The sequence below is a fragment of the Alexandromys fortis genome, unplaced genomic scaffold (assembly GCF_014885135.2).
Source record: "Alexandromys fortis isolate MF-2015 unplaced genomic scaffold, M_Fortis_MF-2015_v1.1 scaffold_36, whole genome shotgun sequence".
NCBI lineage: Eukaryota > Metazoa > Chordata > Mammalia > Rodentia > Cricetidae > Alexandromys > Alexandromys fortis.
Window position 1 is genome coordinate 7,437,957 of NW_026067915.1, and position 25,327 is coordinate 7,463,283.

General features: G+C 49.3%; 1 protein-coding gene across 1 annotated transcript; it reads right to left on the minus strand.

Annotated features, from left to right (window-relative positions):
* Positions 1–16,735: 16,735 nt before the first annotated feature.
* On the minus strand, positions 16,736–25,192 carry Grm2 (glutamate metabotropic receptor 2). The gene is made up of 5 exons (XM_050139507.1): positions 24,743–25,192; positions 21,639–22,476; positions 19,090–20,165; positions 17,464–17,644; positions 16,736–17,238 (listed from the first exon to the last, which is right to left on the minus strand). Exons 1-5 carry the CDS (start codon positions 25,190–25,192, stop codon positions 17,165–17,167), a joined length of 2,619 nt encoding a protein of 872 aa, XP_049995464.1. The 3' UTR covers positions 16,736–17,164.
* Between the last annotated feature and the right edge of the window lie 135 nt (positions 25,193–25,327).

Genomic DNA, 25,327 nt, shown 5'->3' on the forward strand with positions numbered 1-25,327 from the left:
GATGCTGGCAAAGCCATGGGGGGCTGGATCTCCCTCCCAATAAAGACACTTACTGACCACAGACTGGATCCACAGAGAGAATTTAGCACCTAACTTCCTTACCTTTCATTGAGAAATATTCCCCAGTGTGGCACAGTGCCCTTGTCCAGAGACCCATCTTAGGCCCCTGCTCCTAATGTCATTCTTAGCCAATCTTGCACAAAAGGGACTGCAGGGCTCAGCCCAGGTGTTGATGCCCCCATCAGATGGATGGGGGTCCCTCCACCATGGGAATAGGCCTTGCACTTTGCTCTTCTGTGGCTCCTGCCTAAGCATCTTAAAAAAGCTTAAAAAGCAGGGCCAACTGGGAAAACAGGGATTCCATATCCTGAACCTCAGGGCCCTGAGGGCCAGCACAGGGCTTGGCAGGGAGCCAGGAGGACAGCACACCTCAGCGGAGCAGCAGCAGCACACATGTGTCCCGTGGGCTTGTGGGGGAAGCTGTGCTCCAGAGCCAGCCCCTGTAGAGAGCCAGAGCTGAGTGGAGGGGGCAGCAGCTGTGACTGCTACCCCTGTCCCCTGAGGCTGAGCATCAAGGCTTCGTTTCCTCTGCTGGCCACTCCCTGGGAGAAGCAGGCATGGCTTGGGAGTGGAGGGGGCAGCTGGGGTGGATACACAAGCAGGGTAGGACTGGAGGCCATGGGTTTGGGCTCACAGACTCCAGATCCTACTGTCCTCAGAAGCAGCTGGACTGGTCCCACTAGGACTGTCTCCTCTGCTGGGCCAGCTTTAGCACCTGCTGCCGGAACTCAGCTTGCTGGTCTCTCACTGTCTTGGCCTCATCTCTCTCATTTCTGCCTTGTTTCTAAGCTTAAGACGCCTCTTAACTGGGTCCCTCAGGAGTCTGAGCTTCATTCTGAAAATCTGAGAAACCTCAGATTTTCTGCTCCCTAGAATCTGGGAGTGGCTGGCCCTGCATGGAGGTAGGAAGGGAAGCTAGCTGGTGTGCAAGAGGCAGGGATCTTCATGGCATTACTGCTGGAGAAGGTTTTTCCCAATCCCAACTCCTCCTATGTGTGCATGTGTGCAAGTGTGTGTGTGTGTGTGTGTGTGTGTGTGTGTGTGTGTGTGTAGGAGCTTCCAGCGTAGCAGAGGCAGCTGCGAGAGCTCAGAGTTCAGTTTGCTCTCATCACCTCCCATAGCTGCAGAGGACGGGGAAGCATTTGGGCACCTGACTTTCTGAACAGATGTCGTTCTTCCAAGGGACCCCTCTACAAACTCCAGCTAGAGCTCTTCTCCCACTTCTCACAGCCAGGAATGAGGCAAGATGGGTAAGACAGGAAGCTGAGCCCGAGGGAAGTTCTCCCAGACAGGCCGTGCTGTTACCATCTCAACAGTGAGAGGTGTTTAAAACCCGGGACGGATGGCAAGGGCTGACGACTCTGATCCTCCTGGTAGAACATGAGCCTCTCCTAAGCCATTGAAAAATACCATCCAGCCAGAGATTCTCCTTTTGAGTACGCTGGGATGAGGTCGGCATCAAGAGTCCAATGGGATTAACGCGCGCACCTTTAATCCCAGCACTAGGGAGGTAGGTAGGAGAGTCTCTGTGAGTTCAAGGACGGCCTGGTAAGCAAAGTGAATTCCAGGACAGCCTGAGCTACACAGAGAAACTCTGTCTCAAAAAAATAAAAACAACAACAACAACACGGGAAAAAAAAAAGAGTCCGATGTGTGGCCACAATTGGGAACTGCTGAATTAAACGCTTTCCAATGAGCCTATGTAATCTTACAAGGAGATAGTCTTGAAGAGTTCCGACCCGAGCCAGGCAGGTTCAAGGTCATCAAGGCTTTGTGTGCTCCACTGACCTAAGGGTGCTAAGTAAAGTTAGGCCCAGGAGGGAGCTCTGCTTCGGGTCAAAAACACTTGGCAGCAGAAAGCCACAGCCCATCTTGGTCCCTTGGGTAGAATGAGCTCCGGAGGGGGAAGTAGACGGGGTCTCTTGCCCCACCAGGTATGTAGCAGGAAGATGAGACCACACAGGTCCAAACAATGGAGACTCAAAGCTAGACCCAGAAGGAGGAAGATACAAGGTCTGGTGTCCTGCCAGTAGTCTGTGGTCCTGAGAAACCACGGACAGTCTGGACCCATGGGGTACACTGGGAAGCTCCAAGGAAGAGGAAATGACTAGGTGAGCAGTGGGTGAGGAGAGAGGCTTCCCTGTGGCCAGTGGCGGCCATTCAAATGAGCCCCCTTTCCTCAGCGGGGGTGAGGTTACAGGAAAACCCTTTAGATTTTCCTCACTTGCTGAGAACCAAGTTGCCCAAGATACTCCTGTGACTGTGCGCACTGAAACAGGGAAGGGCCAGGCCTGCAGCTTCAGGACAGGGGTGGAAGGACCTGGAACTTCACTCTTGTTACTCCCCTGCTGATGTATGCATTACCAGGAGATATATGCCCCAGATTGTTCACCTAGTAATAAAGAGCTATATTAACCCTCAGACTGGCTCAGGCTACAGGCTCTTAAGTATCCATTAAAGGCCCATCATGCAATGGCTCCCCAGGTGGCATGCATCTAGTCTCCTTGTCCCCAGTATCTTACCCTGTGCTCTCAAGTTCCTCACCTGATAAATCACCCAATAGCTCTGCTCACACAGCTCCAAGGTCACCATCCTGCCACATCTGCTTTTCTTTGCCACACACACCAATCCACGATGAGGTGGCCACAGCCACTGCCATGTCGTCATAGGAACATTAATTGGACAGAACGTAATCCCTGTCCACATCCCATCAGGGGAGAAATGCCTGGTGTCTGGAAAGGAGTCTTTGATCAGGGTTAGACATGTAGTTTAGCATGTGCTAGCATGCACAAAGCCCTGGGTTTGATCCCCAGCACCACAGAAGCTGGGCATGATAGCATGTGCCCATAATCCTGGCACTCAGGAGGAGGAGGAAGGGGGATCAAAAGTCCAAGAATAGGCCCAACTATGAAGCCGGTCTGAGTTATGTGAGACCTTAAGCAAATACAGTCTTTGACTGGTTTTGCCTCTAAAAATGGAGTTTGACGGGAAGTCTGGGAGCAAATGTCTGTCACATAGAGAAGTTGGATTGTTCTGAAGGGGGAAAAGGTTTCTGACCCCTGCCCAAGCTGTGACGCATGAGTTCATGTGACAATAAAAGACTTAGCACAGAATCTGACGTGAAAGAGAGTGACTGAGAGTTAAAGGGACACTGCTAGTGACTATGTCGAGGACACAAAGACATCTGAGCAAAAGGAGTTCTCATAGTTGGGGTACCGAGGATGACAGGGGGTCGAAGGTAAGTGAAGAGCAGAGAAAGAATGCTATCACACAGGGAGAAGCACAGTCCCATCCACAGGACGGAGTTACTACCACAGTACCTGCCTGTTCCTGCCTCCATTTGTTCCCAGGAGTTCACCCCAATAGGGGATCTGAGTGTGCAATCTGGGGATTGTGTGGCTCGGAGGTTGCAAGGTATCCAGGTGTTGCATCTGGGAATTGCCCGTGTGAACCCAGAACCCTCCTCCATTATGGGACTATGTAAAAGCCAATATTCCTGACTCCCAAGACATTGGAAAAAAGAAATGCCAAAAAGATTTGTGGTTAAAAGAGGCCTAACACACAGACAAGAAGCCAAAGAGAATATGAAAATCTCACCACCTAAGGCCATGAGCAATATAGAAAATGGGGTTAAGTGGGAGGCCCCAGGAGTTTTACCTGTTGAGAGTGGGCAGAGGATAGCATGGCATCCAGGAGAGAGGCAGGGTTAACTGCAAGAACCAACCCAGGAAGGGGAAATATGGCCGCGATGGTGGTGTTTTCAATGCGATTGGATTTAGAACCTCCTAGGAGACACATCTCTGGATGTGTCTGTGCCAGTATTCCCAGAGAGGTTTGACGGGGGTTGGGGGGAGCTCCACCCGGAACATAGGCAGGACCACTCCAGGAGCTGAGGTTACAGACTGAATCAAAGGGAGGGAGTGAACATCAGGACTCATCTCTCTCTGCTTCCCGACTGAAGATGCAATGACTGGACACAGGGCTCCTGCTACTGCGCCTTTCCCACCAGGATGACTGTGTCCTCTTCAACTGAGAACCAAAATAAACGCATCCTCCTTCAAAGGAGGTCAGGTAGTCTGTCACAGAAACAAGAAAATTGAGTAGTTTAGGGGTGTGAGTTAGACACACTTGGCCATGCACTGACTGTTGCTGAAGACTGGGAACTTCTCACCCACATCTGAAGTGTTCAGAGCTTCCACAGGAGAAACAAAACAAAACAACTTGTGATGAGCAGTTAGGGATAGAAACCCCCAAACCATTGACTAGTTTTCTGAAACGAAACAGAAATTTGTTTTCCCTTATCAAAATGGAGCTCAGCCATGGGAAGTCCAAAGTGTAGCTGCCGTAGATACTATCAGTAGAGTGGTCCCATTCCAACCTTGTGCCCTGTGGTCCTTCTAGGATAAATTCAAGCCCTCTTGTTGTCAGTGTCTTTCCTAGGTCCAGCCCCCAGGTTACACTCGAGAAAAAGAAGAGGAAGGGTAAAGAGAGAAACTGCTTGTGCTTACTGAGTTAATTCCTTTAAAGACCTTACCTAAAAGATAAACAAGCCCCATGACCTCCACCTACGATTCATGGGCCAGAACTGTTACATGACCCTCCCAGCCATGAGGACCATAATGACCATCATGTCTGAACCCGGGCATAGCTCGACAGGCGAGATTCCACTGTGACACAATCCTGCAGATCTCAGTGGCTGAACGGAGTGCACTTCTCACACAAAGCCTGCTGCGCTTCAGGCACATGCCTCCTCCATGTGCGTGTCTGGTCCCCCTGGCCACTCCACCCCACGCCATCCCATGTGGATGTGGGCGTGCGAGCTCCTGTGGCTGTACTGACGCTAATGAGATGGAAGGGGTGGGGAAAAGAATCTACAGATTCTAACCTACCATTTAGAAATGTCACTTCACTTCTGCTTCATGTGTGTGTGTGTGTGTGTGTGTGCGCGCGCGTGCGTGCACGTGGAGGCCAGAAGTCAATGCTGGGTGCCTTCTCCAATTGTTCTCTTGTCTTAGGATGGAGTCTCTCCCTGAACCTGGACCGGCTAGGCTGGCTGGTTAATGCGCTCTAGAGATGCACCTGGGCCCACCTCCCATCACTTTTGCTACGGTACATGAGTGCTGGGGATCTGAGTTCATGACCTCATGATCACACAGCAGACACCGTACCAACTGACCAAGCCATCTCCCAACCTCTAGTGTCATTCTTTCCGAATGTGCTGTGGCTTGAACCTGCATCCTAAGGATGACCTATGTCTCCAGCCTCTTTATCCCCACTTGGCTCAGTTAGCCAAGTGCTGTGTCTAATCTTTTTTGTTTATGTTGTTTTTTGAGACAGGGTTTCACTGTGTAACAGTCTTAGCTGTCCTGAAACTAGCTCTGTGAACTAGGCTGGCCTTGAACTTGCAGAGATTCGCCTGCCTCTGCCGCCTGAGTATTGGTATTAAAGGCCTGTGCCACCACTGCCTGGCCAGCTGTATCTAATTTTAAGGAGAGTGGAATTGTAAGCTTCCCATGTGGCTGAAGAAGAAAGGGAGAGTGTCCATGAACAGATCAATGCCCGACAGCAGGCTCTCTCTGCATGGCCCAGCGGGTGCTGTGGAAACCGTTCTCCGCCTTTGCTAAAATGAAGAAATGGTGTGAGAAGACCCCCAAATGAGAATCTGTCTGTATTAAGTGAAAATGGGTAAAATTCATTAACAGAACCTTGTGGGTTTTTTTAATCTAACCATATGTTGTTTATGACGGACACACCTGAAATGAAAGGAAGCTGTGGGCTGAAACCAGAGATGTGGAAGGTAACAGGAAGGAGCCCGTCTTCAAACACATTTAGTCATCTCTCTCGAGACAGAAGAAAATGAAGACGAGCCAATTACTTTCATCCCCCAAAGCTCATGCAGTCAGGAAGAGCAGGAGAAGAGCCTCCAGGGATCTGAGAGGACCACATCCTGGAAAAGGGGGCCCAAGTACTGAAGGACTGTGTGGGATGGGGGGAATGAAGAACAAAACGCCCACAGGGGTAAAAGGTGGAGGCTGCCAAGGCTCAAATACAGCATCTGATCCCAGAACTGGGCTCTTAAACACTCTGTTAGCTGCTTCTTTAGGGGACCTGTAGGAGCCCTAGTCTAATGCTTTTATCTTTGAACACACACACACACAAACACAGAAAGACAATACATGTGGCTTTTAAGGGTAAAACGGGCACTGATGGCAATGGTATCCTTGACCACCAAGACAGGTTCTACAGGGGCTGGAGAGATGGCTCAATGGTTAGGAGTGCTTGCTGCTCTTCTGGAAGACTGGGGTTTTGTTCCTAGCATTCACACGAGGCTACCTAGCAACCACCTGTTCACTTATAACCCCAGCTCTATGGAATCCCATGATCTTCTCTAGACTCTCTGCACACCTGCACACGTGGCACAGACACCAAGGAAAATCAGAGCTTAACGAGACAGGGTCTACAAACGCTAAACAGCAGATGATCCCGAGGATTAGAACAACGCCGCAAGCGCTCTCTGGTAAAGGCATGACCTGACAAGTGTCTTACAAGAGAGGAAAATTGAGACCATTTTCTAGATAGATATAGAGATAAAAGCCCAAGTAAAATACCAGCCAACTGCAATCATTGTTCCAGGAAAGCAGTGCTTTTGTTACCAGCACTTTGGAGGCCGATGCAAGAGGATTATGATGAGTTTGAGTTCAGCAGGTATTACTAGGTGTGTAAGACTGGGCAGTGATGGCTCATATCTGTAATCCCAGCACTCAGGAAGCAGAGGCAGGCAAATCTCTGTGAGGTCATGGCCAGCCTGGTCTACAAATCGAGTTCCAGGACAGTCAAGGCTGTTACAGAGAGAAACCCTGTCTCAAAAAAAAAAAAAAAAAAAAAAAAAAAAAAAAAAAAAAAAAAAAAAAAAAAGTATAGGGGATTTGTTTGTATGTCAGGTTGGTAAGAAGTCGTTTTGTGGTTGTTAATCTTGACAATTTAATTATGTTGAGATATACCTAGGAAATAAATTATTATTTATTTGTTGTGTATGTGTTTTAGGGTTTCTATTGCTATGAAGAGATACCACGAGCATGGCAACCCTTATAAAGGAAAACATTTAACTGAGGTGATGCCTTAGTTTTAGAGGCTTAGTCCATTATCATCATGGCAGCATAATGGAGCATGGGAACATGGTGGTTTGCAGACAGACATGCTGCTGGAGAAGGAGCTGCTACATCCTGATCCACAGGCAACAGGAAATAGACTGAGTGTCACACTGAGCTTGAGCATAGCAGACCTCAAAGCCTACCCCCCAGGGACACACTTCCTCCAACAAAGCCACATCTGATAGTGCCACTCCCTATGAGCTTATGGGGGCAAACCACACTCAAACTAAACTACCATGGTGTGTGTGTATGTGTGTGCGCGCGCGCGCGCGCGCATATGTTATAAGGTCAGGGGAAGTGTTTGTCACAGCACACACGTGGAGGTCAGGATTGGTTCTCTCTCTCCACTGGTATCTGGGATTTGAGTCCAGGTCAATAAGATTTTACAGCAAGCTCCTTTTCCCACTAAGCCATTTGAATGGCTTGCTTGGGAAATCAACAAAGCATACTTCCAAGTGTGTTTATATGCAAATTTCCTGTGTAATTCAGTTTTTCTTTGCTGTGACAAAAATGGACTAAATAACCATTTATTTAACCATGCTGGACATGGTAATACAGCAAGTTTGAGGCCCTCTCAGGCTACATGAAACCCTGTCCTGAAACAAAGTAAGAGCAAACAGCAGTCTTCGATGTATGTAGGCTTAGGCTAAGATCAGAGCATCAAAGTATATGAGGCAAAGCCGAGGGACCAGCAAGGGAAAAGATGAATCCACAGTATTATAATTGAGGGCTTACACATTCATCTGTCGGGGAAAGCCAGCACCAGAAGTGATAAGGGCAAAGTGGACTCCACAGTACCAACACCGGCTCAATAGCATCAGCTGGAAGTCTTCACCAGCACAGTTAAGCTAGAGAAAGAGATAAAAGGCTTTGGAATCCACAAGGAAGAAGTAGAATTGTCTCTGCTTGCAGGTGATGTGATCTTACATGTGATCTCATATACAGAAACCCCAAAAGTCAACCAAAAAAAGAAAAAAAAACCCCAACCCTGTGAGACTTAGTAAACAAAAGCTTCGAAGGCTACAGCGTTAATTGAGAAGGATGTGGGGGTGATCTGGCTGTGCTATCCAGCACCCCACTAAGCACAAGGATGATCAATCACTGACCTGACCAGTGAGGTAGGTGTGTGTCCTCTTCCCCCTTCACCACTTCCTGAGTGCTCAGTGAGGATGGCTTTCCTCCACAGACGACTGCTCTTCAGCCAAGAGCATACAAGTGGATACATGCCTGCGCTGGGGCTCCGAACAAGGGGATACATGCCTTGGCTCAGGCTCTGAACAAGGGGACACATGCCAGGGCTGGGGCTTCAAACAAGCTCCGAGAGTCAACATACAAGAATCAGTAGATTTCTATCCACTAACAGCGAATTACTGCCCAAAGTCAACAAAATAACCCAGTTACACTATCATAACGAATGGAGGAATAAGTTTTCAAATATTTATTTATGTTTATTGTATATGTATGTGTGAGTACTTGTATGTTTGTATAGGCACGCCTGTGTACCTCTGCCTGGTTGCTCACAGATTCCAGAAAAGGAAATGGATCCCCTGGAACTGGAGTGAGACAGTTATGAGTCACCATTTGGGTGCTGAGAACCAACATGGGTCTTCTGCAAGACCAGTAAGTACTTTTTTTTTTCCTTTTTTGGTTTTTCGAGGCAGAGTTTCTCTGTAACAGTCCTGACTGTCCTGGAACTAGCTCTTGTAGACCAGGCTGGCCTTGAACTCGTAGAGCTCTGCAGGCCTCTGCCTCCTAGTGCTGGGATTAAAGGCGTGTGCCACCACCACCGGCTAAGAAAGTAAGTACTTTTAACTACTGAGTCATCTTTCCAACTCCTAGGAGTAATTTGGTTCTTAATTTTATGCATATGTGTGTTTTACATGCACGTAGGTCTTAATTCAGCGGCTAGAAGAGGGCATCAGATTCTCTGAAAATGGAGTTACAGATGTTGTGAGCTGCCATGTGGGGGCTGGGAATTAAATCCAGGTCCTCTGGAAGAGCAACTGGGGCTCTTAAACACTGTGCCAACTTTCCAGCCTCTTTAGGAGCAATTTTAATCAAAGAGATGGAAGACCAGTACATTGAAAACCATAAAACATTGATCAAAGAGATTTTTTGACAGACAGGGAAAGATAACCCAACCCATGTTCAATAAATCAGAAGAATTCTTATTGAAATAGCCTTCTGACCTGAAGTAACCCACAGATGTAATGCTAATTCCTACCCAAGTTCCGCTGGCAGTTCCCACAGATGCCAGGAGAGAAACAATTCTAAAATTCACATGAAACTACAAAAGACCCTGAACTCCCAAAGTTATCTTGATCAAAAAGAACAGAGCTGGAAACATCACAGCACCTGAATTTAAACATCTTTAAGAAGATAGAAATCAACACAGAGAAGTACCAGCATAAAACACACAAACAATCGAACAGAATAGAAGGCTCAAAAATAAATTTGCATAGCAACAAAGCAAATGATCTGATTTATTTATCTTAATTTTTAAAATTTATTTGGAGTGTGTGTATGCATGTATGTGTGCATGCATGTGAGCACGTGTGTGCATGTGTGTGTGCATGTGTGTGTGAGTATGCGTGTGTATGTGAGCATGCACGTGCGTGTGGTACATGCATATGTAATGCCCATGTGGCTATGTGCAGGCCGGAGGTTGACATCATCTGCCTGTTCCTTTCCAACCTGTTTCCTGAGACAGCGTCTCTCACTGAACTTAGAAGTCATCTATCTATTCACAGAGACCAGCTGGCCAGCAAGCACCAAGGTCCTCCCGTCTCTGCCTCCCCAGCACTGGGATTACAGGTGTGCACTAACGTGCCTAGCTTTTTACATGGGTGCTGGAATCTTAACTCGGTGATTGTACAGCAATCACTTTACCAGCTGAACCAACACTCCACCCTCAAATAACTTGATTCTTAAAACAAGCAAAGGACAGGATAGGCATTTCTCAGACAAAGCCGTATCGGGTACTGAACTCCACTCATCGTCAAGGAAATGTAAATGAACACCAGAGTTACCACCTCACACATGCTAGGACGGCACCGAAAAAGGTAAGAAGTGTTGGTAAGGGGGTGGGGAATAGAGATTCCTCATACCCTGTCCGTAGAGATGGGAAACGGTACAGCTGCTGTGGGAAACAGTATGAGGCTCCCCCAAAGCTAAACACATATGATTCGGCAACCCAACATCGCCATGTGTACCGAGGGGCAATAAAATTAGTACACTGAAGAGATATCAAAAGGCCAGGAATGGCGGCAACACCTGTGATCCCAGCACTTGGAGGCTGGGACAGGAGGATTGTGAGTTTTAGGCCAGGTTAGGCACTATAGTGTGACCCTGTCAAGAATAAGAGGAGAACCAGATGTGGTGGTACACACCTTGATCCCAGCACTTGGGAAGCTGGGGCAGGTGGATCTCTGTGAGTTCAAGGTCAGCCTGGTTCACGAGTGAGTCACAGGGCAGTCAGAGCTGTTACACAGAAACCCTGCTTGGAAAAAAACTAAACAAGTGAACAAAGAATAAGAGAGGGGAGGGGAGGAGGAAGCTGCCTCCTGTTCATTGGAGCGTTATTTACAAGATCCGAGTGGACCTAACAAAGAATGAATAATGACGTGCTTCTCCGATGAGATGTTTACACACAATAGACTGTTATTCAGCCATAGACCTGAATGAAATTCTGTTGTTTGTCACAGTGGAGATGTGTCTGGAATATATCTAAATGTAACACACCAGTCAGACAAAGAGGACTATGGCATGATCTCATCTGTAAACTGAATCTAAAACAGCCAAAATAAATAGGAGCAGAGCCAGGCATAGCGGTACAAGCCTGCAAGCCTAGCACACGGGAGGTGGAGCAGGAGGATGCAGGGTTTAAGGTCAATCTTGGCTATTCAGCAAATTGAGGCTGCTTGGGCTACGTGAGATCCAGTCTCAAAAGCAAAACTAAGCAAAGCAAAATGAAATAAAAAGCCAAAAAACAAAACAAAACAAAACAAAAACCAAAAAAAAAAAAAAACCCTCCGATAAGCAGAGAGTAAAATGGTGACAGCCAGGGTTGGGAGTAAAGGATGAGAAACAGTTTAACGTGTAGACAGCTTCAGTTTGAGCGTGCAGGAGTTGGGTGTCTGTTTAAAGGCATGTTGATTATAGCTAATAATAATACGCCATTTCCCCAAAGATTGTCGAGAGATCTCCCAAACCTCAGACGTCGGAGGGTGACTATGCAGTCTGATGAAACACTGTTGAAGTGGTCATTCTTTGTCATTTATAATTTACCACAATCTCATAGTCAACTGTGCACTAATTCACTAGCAGAAAACAGCTGGAAATATGAACCGGTATTTCGAAATATCTTTTCCGGTCACATAAAAAAAAAAAAAAAGACACCTAAGGATGAACTCAGAGTGATGATTGTAAAATGGGCTACTCTGGAAACTAGAAAACAGCATTGGAATTAAGGTGGAAATAAAGGAGAAGGGACGCCAGGTAAACTGAATGACAATGTCACTAAGAGTCCAGTTGTCTATAAATTCAGTTTACCCCAAAGCTGGCAGGGCTGGTACCAAAGTGTATGTGGAAATGTGAAGGACCTGGATAGATCAAGGCAGTGCTGGGTAGAAGAGAGCAGAAGGCCAACGAGGCTGAGCCTCCCGCATCTGAAGACTTCTTTTCAGCCGGAGGAATTAGATAGGTAGTGTTTGCTGGGATAGACGTAGCTCTGCGACATAGTAGCCCTCAGAGACAGAGATGCCTGCCCTCAGTCTGCAAACAATGAAGCAACTGAATATTTGGGCTGTGGAGATTCACACTGACTCTTAACCACACCAAGAAATTAATTCACGAAAGACCAAAGACGTGAGGGGAAATGATAGTTCTCTCCAGTCTCTGCAGGAAACCAGGAGAGAGGTGGCAGTGTGAAGATGGGCGCCCAGCCTGCCTCATCCTGTTGTCGTCTACGGCAGCACTGCCAAAATGACAAGGCCCAACAGCCCTAGCCTGGTGTCCTGCCTGTGGGCCTGAGAGGATCAGCAGATCCCAGCATGCCCCTGGAGGGGAGTGATGCCGTTAAGACTGCGAGAAGGCCGGCAGAGGGTCAGACTCTGGAGACCAAAGGAATGTTTACCTTCAAATGTCACAGCAGCTCTTTCTTAAGCTCAGAGGGCTCATTCTGGGAGGAAAAACATCTTTGTGGTGGAGAAATGTATGTGAAATTCAAGAATTCCTTCCAATTTTACTTTGGATTCATTTTCTTCAATTAGAGACAAGTAAAATTAAATCCACTAAAAAAATAGACATATGGTATGATCCCATTTTATGAAAGTATTTCCATCTCTCCTATCTGTAAAAATGCATAGAAATATGTCTGTACCAGAAATGTTAATGACGGTTATATTTGAATCATGAAACTTGAAGTAATACTTTTTCTTTTTTATACTTTTATGCAATGCTTAAACTGTTTACATGGAGCATATACTGGAAAAAAATAGTTTTTTCTTGAAAAAAAATGAAAAGGAAAAAAGCAACCCTAGGCAGGAATGGTGAAGTATTCTTTATTCTCAGCTCTCAGCACTCAGGAGACAGGGGCAATCAAATCTCTGAGTTCAAGGCTAGCCTGACCTACAGTGAATTCTAAGACAGCCAGGGCTACATAGTGAGATGCTGTCTCGATCATCACCATCATCACAATCACCATTACCGTTATCATCACCTCATTCCCATCATCATCACCATCTGTCTTAGGTGAGATTTTATTGCTGTGAAAAGACACCATGACTACAGCAACTCTTACAAAGAACACATTTAATTGGGGTGGCTTGCTTACAATTTCAGAGGTTCAGTCCATTATGGTCATGATGAGAACATGGTGGCATGCCAGCAGACATGGTGCTGGAGGAATAGCTGAGAATCCTACATCTTGCAGGCAACAGGAAGTCAACTGGCATTCACACTGAGGGAAGCTTGAGCAAAAGAAACCTCAAAGCCCGCCCCCCCAGTGACACACTTCCTCCATCAAGGCCCTACCTCCTAAGAGTGCCACTCCCTTTGGGGGCCATTTTCTTTCAAACCACCATCCCATCCCATCAACACAATTACCATATCCATCATCACCATCCCCATAATTATCATCATTACCATCATCATCATTATCATCCAATCATCATCTCCATCATTACCATCATCTCCATCATCACAATCTCCATCCCCAACACCACCATCGCCATTTTCCCTATCATCACCATAATCACCATCACCACCATCACCATCACCACCATTACTACCATCCCTATCACTATCACCATCATCACCACCATCCCCATCATTTCTATCATCACCACCACCATCCCCACACCCCCACTACCACCACTATCATCACCATCATCACTGTCACCACCAACAACAATAGCAACCATCAGTCCTGACATCTTGGTAAGAGCGCTCAGGGTTTCATTTCCATTTTATTCCTCTAACTTCCACACTTTCCCCATTTCCTCCCTGTCTCCTGGCCCAGTGTCCCCAGAGCTAGCCTCTCTCTCTGAGAGACTTTACCTTGTCATGATTAACTAGGGTTTTTCTTTTCTTTGTTGAGACTCAGGGCAGAGACATTTTTCAGAGGGTGTTGAGACCCTCGGCAAAACCTCCTTTCCCTTCCCTCCTGTGAGCTTCACAGGAGCAGGGGAGGCAGGACCGATTAGTTGGAATGGGACAGCATGGGGAAGGTGAGTGCCCCTGAGTGCCACTCAGGGGAATGTTCTCTCCCCAGGATGCTGGGGGATGGGAGTTTGGATTTTATCCGACTCATTCATTTTGTCACTGCACTTTTGCTCAGTGTACCACCACCCGCCCTCCTTCTTGGATAGTTACTGCCTCCAAGGTCTGCTCCTCGACAGGATCAACTGTGGGGAAGCAACCATCATCAAAACTGCCCTTGTGATGTGACCATCCCCCTACTCTGCCATGATAGGTCTTGGGGACTCGAGATGTGTCCCCAAGGGTACACACGCGAGGGTAGACTGAGGCTCTTCAGATACCCTTTGTAAATGTGTGACGTGACTAATATATAGCAATACTAATTACTTTTATACTGCTATATACAGACACACAGCGCGTGCAGTGTACACACATAACATGTACACACTCAACCACACACACACACACACACACACACACACACACACACACTACATGCTTATTTTAAAAGGAAAATCCCTGAGAGATACAAACAAGGGAACTCTCAGCTTTCCCAAGGGTTCAGAGCGAAATCAAATGCCCTCTGGATGGAGGATGGACAAAAGAATCAGGAAAAAACATAAACAACATATTAGAAACAGGGATGGCTGCTCCAGGCACCCTAGTGCCCTGCCCCTGGGAACAAGCCTGTGTTCTCTGGGTTCAGGGAGCCAGCACCTCTACTCCAGCTACTCGGATGGTCTTGGCAGTATGAGCTGATGAAAATACAAGAGGCCCAGGTTAAATGAGAAAAGTTATTATTTTTGCTAAGAAACAAGGACTTTTAGTAAAGGTAATTCCCAAATACTGTGTGGGACATTTAGCTGTACACACACACACACACACACACACACACACACACACACAGGTGTTTTCTGTGTACGACTTCTGCAGCTAACTGCATATCCCATCTTTCTCTTATCCTTCCATCCCACGTGTTGGCTGAGGAGACGCAATCCCGAGGTTTTCTTCTTACATTTTTTCTCCCACTTTTTAAAATTGTTAACCCAAATTTCCAGAAACTTGCTAGCTCACTGATGCAAATTAGTTCACTTGAAAATAAATGTCTCAGCCTGGCAGGATGGCTCAGCCATTAAAGGCTAGGCTCACAACCAAAAACATAAGAGTTCAGTTCCCAGCACCACGGCTGTCCCTCCAGGTACCTAAGGGGGAAAAAACAGAAAATAAATGTCTCTGGGTGGTTTTCTCTCGCAGGATTTTGTCCCTTTGAGCTCCAGAAGCCCTGATTGGAGTAGTCATGTTCTTCCAGCTCGGCACTCACCACTCTGTAGGCCATGAGGAACTGCTGAGGCCTGCCCTGGGAGCTGAGGGTAAGGGTGAGCCTTGGAGCCCTCCACTGGTGAGTTTCAGAGGGCAAACATGGTAGATGCCTGAAGCATGCCAGGCTCAGCCATCAACCTTTCAGGCCAGAAGCCCTCCAGAGACTGGCACGGACTTCTTTTACCCGACCCATCTACAGAAGGCCTCTCCAGGGCCAGTGTCTGCACCCCACTGCTTCTCCCTCTCTGTGAGCCCCTCTCTGGCTCTGCATGTGCCTGAGAACAAGGAAGATTCAGTCCCATGCCTATTGGTACCTTTTGCACCAAACACTCATCCTAGCTCTGCCCTGGCCAAATTCTAGTCAGTCAGTCATGAAAAGTCCACTGTCAGGGCTGGAGAGATGGCTCAGCGGTTAAGAGCATTGCCTGCTCTTCCAAAGGTCCTGAGTTCAATTCCCAGCAACCATATGGTGGCTCACAACTATCTGTAATGAGGTCTGGTGCCCTCTTATGGCCTTCAGGCATACAGACAGACAGAATATTGTATACATAATAAATAAAAAAAATTTAGAAAAAAAGAAAGAAAAGTCCACTGTCACTGTCCCGTTTCCCACAGTCCCTGCTAGGCTGGGTCTCTGAGGAAAACTATCTCCTAGAGGGCCAGGTAACTCTAGAGGGTGCTGCCCAGTCTCCAATGGCTCCTATAAGGAAGGAAGGACAGTTGACTCTTTTCAGCCTCCACATCAAGCAGAGCTGGGTCTGCCTTGGTGGCTGCCAGACCCTAGCACTGGGCACAGTCCAGAGCCAACACTCTATAGCAGAATGAATACTGGAAGGCTGAGGAGGGAGTCCCCAAGTCAGGGTTATGTTTAAATAAAGAAACAAAGGGGCTTAGTGGGTAAGAGTACTTGGTGCTTTTCCAGAGAATCTACGTTCAGTTCCCAGCATGGCAACTCACAACCACCTGTTACTGCCATCCCCACAGGATCTGATGCCCTCTTCTGGCCTCTGTGGGCACTGCATGCATGTGGTGCAAAAGACCTACATGGACTCCCAGCACTTGGGAGAACGAGGCAGGTGGATTTCTGTGAATTTCAAAGCTAGCCTAGTCTACATAGTGAGCTTCAGGCCAACCAAGGGCCACATAGAGAGTAGAGAGACCTTGTCTCACCACCCCCAAAACAACAACAAAAAAAACAAACAAAAAAGAAACCCTATATCCAGACACTAAAAATGAACAAAAAGACATGGGCTGGAGATGTAGCTCAATTGGTAGCATCCTACCTTGTCTGGCATACACAAAAGCCCTGCATAAGAACCAGGCATGGTGATGCACGCCTGTAACCCCAGGCCTTGGCAGGTTAGAAGTTTAATGTCATCCTCAGCTCCACAGAAAGTTCGAGGTTAGCTTGGTATACATGAGACCCTGTCTATGAAACTTTTAAAAAATATTTAAATAAAGACACTTTATTTACAGATAATACAAAATAAACCACAGGACAAACTACTGGGTAGGGAGGGGAGGGGATAATCCCCATCATAGCCATCCTCTCTAACCCAGAGTAACTTATAAAAAAATTAAAAAGGCCTGGGCAGGGGCTGGACTGGAAGCACCTTTGCTGATGGGGGTTGGGCCTGCCATCCTCAGCCATGTTGTTCTAGAGCACAGTAGACACTGACTCTCCCCTCAGAGTCCCAGGCCTGGCAAACACGGGGCATAGCTACACGGACAGTTAGTGGCCAATGCAGAGGCTCCCCAGCTAAGGACCCAGGCTTCTTCCCTACAGGGCTGGGAATCAGTAGGTGGGTAAGTGACTTTGGGGGCAGGCATGGGGTGGGCGTTATTGCAGTGCTCCAGCCAACTTCCTCCTGGCCGTGGAAGAGGGTCTACACTGGGTTCGGGAGCAGCCATGTCAGGGCAGGAGTGTGGGATCTTCAAAGCGATGATGTTGTTGAGTCTACCACCTCACGGCCGTTGCAAACGGTGGGAACAAACTGGGATCCAGACCCTGGGGAAAGGTGACCAGAGGTTGGGACTGACCCTGAGAGGCAGCCAGAGAAGTAGGGCTATGGAGATGAACCATCCACCATGCCTCTCGCTGGGGTCCAGTGTTGTCTTGAGAGTACCCCACTCTCAGACAAGGGATTTCAGCATGCCGTCCTGGGGAGTGGACTTCATGCCTGGGAGCTGGGCGGGAAAGGGGACCTAGGAGGGGAGGGTTTAGAATGCTAACCTTGACCAAGGTTGGCGCTGGCCCTGGGGGCAGTGCTGCCAAAGCGGCTGGTAGGTGTGCGGTGGCTCACCACGTTCTTCTGCGGCTGGAAAAGGATGATATGCAGCTTGGGTGCAAAGAGGCAGCCGAGCACCACAGAGCCACTGAGGCTGACCGACACGCACATGGTAGTGGTCTGTACCTGTGAGGGTGAGTGAGAGAACGGGCACAGGTCAGGGAGGGTATTCCAAAGGCCTGGGCCTGGGCCCGTGACCCCTCCCTAGGCAGAGGCAGGGTAGCATAGCAAGCATCACTGAACAGTCCTTTGGCTGAGCACTGAAGAAGGATGATAACAATCCCAGTGTCAGCCCCAGTTTTTTGCAAGGCACACCCAAATGCTAGCTGAATTGTGAACATGAAAGGGTGCATATATGCATGCAAGGGGTGTGTGCATGTGAGGAGAGGTAAGAGTATATTTGTGTAGAGGCATGCATATCAGTGTGGGTGTATTGTGTAGTAGCAGAGTATGCAGAGGGGTATGAACAAGTGTTTGTGGGAGGGGATGGATGCGTGGACAAGATCTGTGTATGTCCTATGTGTGCCAGAATGTGTGTGTGCATACACTTGTAGATGCATAAGGGAATGTGTATGATCTTCACGTATGCGGGTATGTGTGTTTGTGCACAAGCATGTGCATGCATGGTTGATTACTGCGTGTCTCCAGTGAGTCTTTAGCTGTTTCGGGTGGGCATGCAAATGCAAATCATATGCAAATGCAGGCTGAGTCAGAGCAGATTCCCTCCCCAGCCTTGGCCTCCACTACCCAAGCAGGTGGCCCAGCAGGTGGAAGTGGAGGCCCAGCAATGCTCCCCCCCCCCCCCCGCCACCCCCAGCAGCGCACTACCACACCTCTGTCTTGGGAAAAGAGCCCATGCTAGGCATTGCCAGTTTTCCAGTTCCCTTCATTGTTAAGACCATCAGTTTAGACCCCCGCTCTGGACTCCCAAGCTGAGTGACTGGAGCCTGGGACTGACTCCCTGAGTCTCTACTTCATCAGCTAAACAGGGGAGCTGTGGAGTTTGCTTGAGTCATAAGGATTAACCAAGATAAAATCCTCTTATTATTTGGAGCTCAGCTCATCTGCCACCTCCTCAGAGAGACCTTCCCAGGCCATCTCATCTGAAGGAGCTGTTGCCTGTTGGAGTGGAGGACACCCCTTGAGACTCTCTGCCAGTTGGAACCGTTTGCTTGAAAGCCACCAACTGGAGAACAGTTGTCAACTCATTTGGTTTTTCTTTGCCCTCCCCCAGCAGCTCCCCTTGCTTTTCTTTATGTGTTGACCCCTCCTCTATCTCCAGATGACCCTTCCCTGGAACAAGGCAGAGCCTGCACTCTCTGGAACATTGTTCTGCAACCCCAGCTCCTGCCAGGTTTGGAGATGGCACCAGAGTCCTGACACCTGACTGCCCCGCCCCCAAATTCCCATCTTCCTGGACATTTCTCCAAGCTTTCTTTTTCCCTTAAACCTCTTATCAGGGTCCATTTGACTTCTTGAAACTTTAAGAGTTAACAGCAGATAAAATGAGACAGCAGGAAAGAGTGGGTTCAGTGTTCCACCCCCTCCGACTTTTGCAACAGAGGGCTTACCCGATAATCACTGGAGGTGACATAGAAGATGGGGAGGAAAGCCAGCCAGATGATGCAGGTGGTGTACATGGTAAAGCCAATGAACTTGGCTTCATTGAAGTTCTCCGGGCACTTTCGGGTCTTGAAGGCATAGAGCGTGCAGAGAGCAATGAGGAGCACATTGTAAGCCAGTGAGCCGAGCATGCTGGCGTCACGGTGGTTACAGCGCAACGTCACTACCTCCCGCCGTTCAGGGGCTGTCTCCTTGCCTATGCCTGGTGCCTCCACCACCAGCCAGGCAGCAACAATGAGCAGCTGGCCCGAGATAAGTGCCAGGCAGATGGCCACCTGTGAGGCAGGACTGATGAAGCGTGGCCGCTGGGCACCTTCCCGGGCCCCGCCAAAGATTCGAGCAATGCGATTGGTCTTAGTGAGGAGGGCTGAGTAGCAGACAGAGAAGGCAGTGCCCAGACCGAGGCGCCGTAAGGTACACACTGCCGTGGAAGGCTTGGCAATAAAGATGAAGGTCATACAGTAGCAGAGGAAGACGCCTCCCAGCAGAATGTAGCAAAGCTCTCGACCAGAGGCCTTAACTACGGGCGTAGCATTATGCCTTATGAAGACACCCAACACAAAGAGGGTGGCCAGGGCACCCAAGCAGGCAATGGTGACAGGTCCCACTGCCCAGGCATCACCCCAGCGGATATACTCCTGGGGCAGCTCAAAGCAGCCAGTCAGACTGGCATTAGGCCAGTAGCCCAGACCACAGTCAGCACAGGTGAACTCGTCCAGCCGGTACTCATAGGGCTGGCAGGGGATGCAGAGCCAGCAGCAGACCTCACCTGGCTGCACGCTCTTCACCTCATTCTGAAGGCAGGGCTCACTACAGCGAGAAGCAGGAAGGGGGCCAGCTGATGGGGAGGCCCATGGGATGAGGCTAGTGTCCAGGCTCAGACCTTCTGCCCAGTAGCCTACCTTCTGGTAGCGATAGCGCCCACTGCCTGCCCGCAGATAGGTGAAGATGTTGTAGCGGCCGATACCGTCACCAAAGCGGTCAAAGCGGACCTCGTTGTCAGTATCTGCTGGGCGGAAAGGGGCTGGGATGGAGGAGAGAAGAGGTTAGATTGGTGAGTTACTCTGATGTGACCTTAACCTTCACTCTAAGGTATAGCCTTAACCCCAGAGGCTACTTTTTCCAACACTGAAGCCCATTTTAATTCCAGCTACTTTCCTAAGACAGTTTATAACAAGCTACGACCCTAGACTCCAGCAACAAATCTCAGCTCTCACCACCCTAAGCCCCAGATGGGCTTGTACCAATCCTATTAGGACTTGCCAAACCCAATCTTAGATTTTACTCTTCAAATTCTAACTCTATCATAACACACAACATAGCTCTTTCACAGAAACTTAACGGAGATCCCAGTGCTAAACCAGGTCTCTAGCTGCAACACCCATTCCAGCCCCAGTCAATCCTAACTGGTCCATGGCAAACAGAATCCCAACTTCAGTGGCCACCTGAAAGCAGAGCCTTGCACAGGATGGACACTGCCATCTCTATCTCCTGGTAACCTCCTGCCGGTTATTTGGAAATTCTATGCCATTTCAGATAAGGGATCAGAACTCTCAGACTTTGGTATCCACGGAGGTGCTAGCAGCAGCCTTACACCACCAGGATGCTGAAGGCAACTGTCCGCTTGGTTTAGGTCTGGGCCAGACTATGCTCTGTCTCTCCTGACAGCGTCTCCCGCTGCACCCTCAAAACTTTCTCCTGGAGCCAAGCACAGCGATTCTGAGGCTCTCACTCGTCTCAAAACTGCTACTTTAGCTTTTTCTTTGAGAACACTCTGGTAGAAAAACCAACATGAGGATGGCTGTGCTGGTGCACACCTATAATTCTTGCACTTGGGAGGCTGAGGTAGGAGAACTGCCATGAGTTTGAAGCTATCCTGGGTTGCACAGTGAGTTTGAGGCAAGGCTGGGCTATATCGCATGACCTATAGGTTTACAAAATCCATCAAGATTAATAATAGGGGGGCCAGAGAGATGGCTCAGTGGTCAAGAGCACTAGCCAGTGTTCTCCCAGAGGATCCAGGTTCAATTCTCAGCACCCACATGGCAGCTCACAACTGTCCAGTTCCAGGGAATCTGACACCTTCATACCAAATGTGCATAAAATAAAGTTAAATAAATATTTAAGAAAAAGATTAATAATAGAGGTTTCACTAAATAGGATGCCTTCCTGTGGTTCACCCTCAACCTGATTTGGACTCTCACTCTGCCTGAGGATTAACTGGGTTCCCTGGCCAGATAGAGAGCCAGGAGCTAGAGGCAATGTCTAAGCAGTAGGCGGGGATCCTAGAGTGAGAACCAGCCCAAATTCCACTTTCTGGACAATTCTCAAAAACTGGAACCCCAGCCTTTACTCTAGCTGTGGTCTTCTGGTTATGGTCCCTTTGTCCTCCCTTCCACAAACCCTGACTATGTCCTTGTGTTACATCCTATGTCTCCTTAACAAGCAGTGGAACCTGAAGGCCAGCAGGTTAACAGACACTGGCCAGCGCTATTACCATCGAACTTGACGTTGAGCACGTAGTCTTTGTAGAGGCGGCGCCCATTGACAGGTCTCATGGCATCGCAGAGGTGGGTGGTGTTGGGACAGAGAGCACGGTGCATGTTATGCAGAGCGTGGGCCATGGCATACACTGCGTTGACCACAAACATGATCTTAGACTCCTGTTCGAAGGGCACAGCCCGCAGCGAGTGAGCTGCACAGTCTCGCTGCCGGAAGCTGCACTGGAACCTCTCTTCCCAGAACTCACGGAACCAGGGGTTCCGACTGTTGTTCCAGGGATCCAAGCTCTGGAAGTAGGAGGCAAAGTCACTGATGGGATAGGAGGCCAGCTCAATGGTGATGGCCCCCTCCGCAGCCCCTTCACTTCCTGCTACCACACTCTCCAGGGCCCCCCAGCCATCGCTGGCTACCCAGGTGAAGCTGGCGTTGAGGCGCTGGGTAGCTGCGAGTAGCTCACGGGCATCCTCGGACCGGGTGAAGAGCACGGCGACCCGGGCGCTGGGTTTCTGCAGCAGGGCTCGCACCACGCCCTCGAAGGCTGCCCGGCTCATGGCCCGGCCCACCTTCTCCGAAGTGGCCACGCAGATGTTTCGTGCGCGAGCCTCGAGCTCAAAGGCCTCAATGCCGGTCTCACCGTAGTCACCCTCGGATGCCACAGTCGACACGTACGTCCAGTTGAAGAAACGGAGAATCTCAGCCATGGCCTTGGCTTGGAAGAAGTCCGGGGGTACAGTGCGAGCAAAGTAGTCATAACGGGACTTGTCGCTCAGCTTGGCACTGGTGGAGGCATAGCTGATCTGTGGGATCTGAAACAGCCGCAGGAGATTGGCCACCTGGGCAAAGGTGGAGAGGGTAAAGGTCAGAGACCAGTCTAAACAAGCACTGGAACCAGTCCCCATACCTATGGGATTCCACAAGTCACCAATGAGGACACCTAGCTATGAGTCCGAATTTGCTGTGTCTTCCACCTAGGGACTGAAGATTTCTCTCCTCCCCAAAGGACTGAGAAGAACACTCAGGGCCACAAGCTGCACCCGACCAAGGAAGGCCTGGAGCAGGGAGAGGCTAGCACTCAGCAACACCAGCATAGAGAGACAGTGGGTGGCATCTGGGATATTCAGAGATGCCAGTCTCTCTCGTTGTCTGGTGCAGGTAGCCCTTCTTAAAAGAAGTGCCAATTCTCATGGGAGGCTGGAGAAATGTCACCCCAGGAAGAAAGGCCTACAGCCAAGGGTCCAAAGCCTGGGAAGCCCAAGTTGGTCTCAGCTGGGCACCTAAGCATGGAATGAACAAGGCTTCCTGCTCTACTACTGACTGCCTGACACCTCGTTTCTTAATCTTTGGTCCCCATGGCCGCAAGAATGGGGTTCATCTGAGAGCTCAGCAGCTGGTGGATGAATGGAAGCGCAGTACCACAGGAGAGGGCTAGGGCCCTGGAAACGGGATACAGGCTCTCAGACGGTTCAGAGCTCAGATATCTCCTCACACACCTTCTCCCTCTGTACCCCTCTAACAAAAACCCCTTTGAGCTTGGGTTCTCACTGAATCACAAACTGCTGAGCAGCTGAAGATGATGTGTGCGGGGGCTTCAGCTCCAGCATGTGGAAACTGACAGCGACATGTGCCAGGCAGAGGGGCTGGAATGAGGGGGAGTCACTAACGGGCGCACTGACAGGGACAGAAGAAAAGCAGTCTGACTCGGAAAGATGGGCCTTGATAGAGAAAGGTAGCTTAGAACGTCAAGGGGGCAACTGTGCTTCTGCAGACACATGCGTGGGGCCCTGGAGAAAACTGGGAAAGGGGGTTGCCGGCAAACACCCCAGAGGCCTCTGGGACTGCAGATATAGATGCCGGCATGGCCACACTTGTCCGAGCTGCCACTAACGCCTCCATTAGCTAGGATTAGTCAGGCAGGTTCCACCAGGTCCTGAAGCTCCTAAATGATCATCTGAGGTCAGGGGTCAAAGGCCCACTTCAATGGCAGAGAAAGACCTCTCCTGAGGAAAGTGACGCCCTCACCAAGGTTCCCAGATAGTCCCCAGCCCTGATTCCAGATCTTCTCTGATCTCTCTGCACCTACACTGGACATAGACAGGAAAGGACATGGGCGAGGAGACCCATCAGGAAGTGGGAAGAGCCCAGCTAGGCCAAAGCAGTCAAGTGAGGCTGTGCATTCTGTCCAGGGAGAACAGCGGAAAGTCGGCTGGATCCACGGCTGCAGCCTAGCAGGGGAACCCTCTGCTGACCCCTTGTGGAAGAACAAGTGGTAGCGGTGGGGTTCCTAACCTCCCTCCCTCAAATTCTGCATCACCTGAAGATCATCGGCCACCCTCCCCATATACATTCTCACCCAACTGCTCTTCCCCTGGGTCCCCACCTCGTTTCTATGGCTACTCCACGCTTCTACGTCTACCCTGTCAAACCCAGATGGAAATGATCTGACAGACTGGGTTGATAGCCCTGATTTCATACTTCCTTTTTGCTACTCCGTTGATTTATGACCTGCTTTCCCCATGAGCCTGCTTTCTTGCCTATAAAATGGGTTAGTACTGAGAGCAGCTCATATTGACTATGCCCCTATGACCTGCCTGGCCCTATGATACACACTATCATCTTGTGAAATTTCTACTACAAACCTAAAAGTAGAAAGTGTTATTAATCTTATTTTATAAAGAGGAAGCTGAGACATCATAGAAAACAAAAACCTGTCCAGAGCCATGCAATTAGTATGATGGGGAGCAAGGACTCAGTCCTGAGGCTACTTCAGAGGCCGCCTAGAAACCTTTTTGGGATACTTAATATCAGGTGTGTGTGTGTGTGTGTGTGTGTGTGTGTGTGTGTGTGTGTGTGTAACAGGACGATTCTGTTTTCTCTCCTTTCCCCCCGAGAGGAGTTTCTCTTACATAGTCTCTAGAACAGACCCTAACATGGCCAGGGAACTTTTTTTTTTTTTTTTTTTGCCTTTTTTAGGAAACAATTGAAAGGATGATGGTGGTGTCCTTCCAATGCATTCATCCAGGAAGTCCCTTCTCATCAGGAATGCTGGACCACCCTTTCCAGCCTCCCTTCCTCAAACCCATTTGGGTGATTTCCACATACCTGGATGGAGACATCACTGTAGGAGCCCCCAATGACACCGGTGATGGCCGTGGGAGCATCGCTGTGGGTGGCATAGGAACCATCGGGACAGATGTGGCGTGAGCCGTCGGCACCACGACTGAGTGAGGCCCGCACAAAGTCCAGTGCCTGCTCCAGGGCATGTGTATCCTTGGAGCAGCTGTCGAGGATGTGTGCACCCAAGCGCACACCAGGCAGCAGGTGGGGGTCGCGGTTGATGCGGTCCAGTGCAAAAAGCATGGCCTCTAAGCGCTGTATGCCACGGTGCTCATTGACAGGACCACACTCCTCTGCTGGGCCACCCTTCTGGTGCACTGGGAACAGCCCACCCAGCACCAGGTCCCCCTCCAGGGTCAGCACTTTCTTGGCTGGGCCCTCAGCCACAGCACCCCACAGCAGCAGCAGTGCCAGAAACCCAAGCAGTGATCCCATGGCCCCAAAGGGGATGGTTAGGTCCAGCAGACCAGGGTCTTCAAGGGATGAGGATAAACTCAGCAAAGGCAAAGAGAGGAGGAAACAGAGGCCAGGAAAGGACAGACAGGAAGAGATATGAGAAGGGGGCCAGCT

Bases quoted from the DNA above. Each gene is read 5' to 3' on its own strand.
- Grm2 (XM_050139507.1), bottom strand. From the start codon at position 25,192: ATGGGATCACTGCTTGGGTTTCTGGCACTGCTGCTGCTGTGGGGTGCT. The intron at 20,166-21,638 runs GTAATAGCGCTG...CCTCCATCCCAG, and splicing joins GCTCAACGTCAAGTTCGATG to CCCCTTTCCGCCCAGCAGAT. The intron at 17,239-17,463 runs GTTAGCATTCTA...ACCTTTCCCCAG, and splicing joins CAGCGCCAACCTTGGTCAAG to GGTCTGGATCCCAGTTTGTT.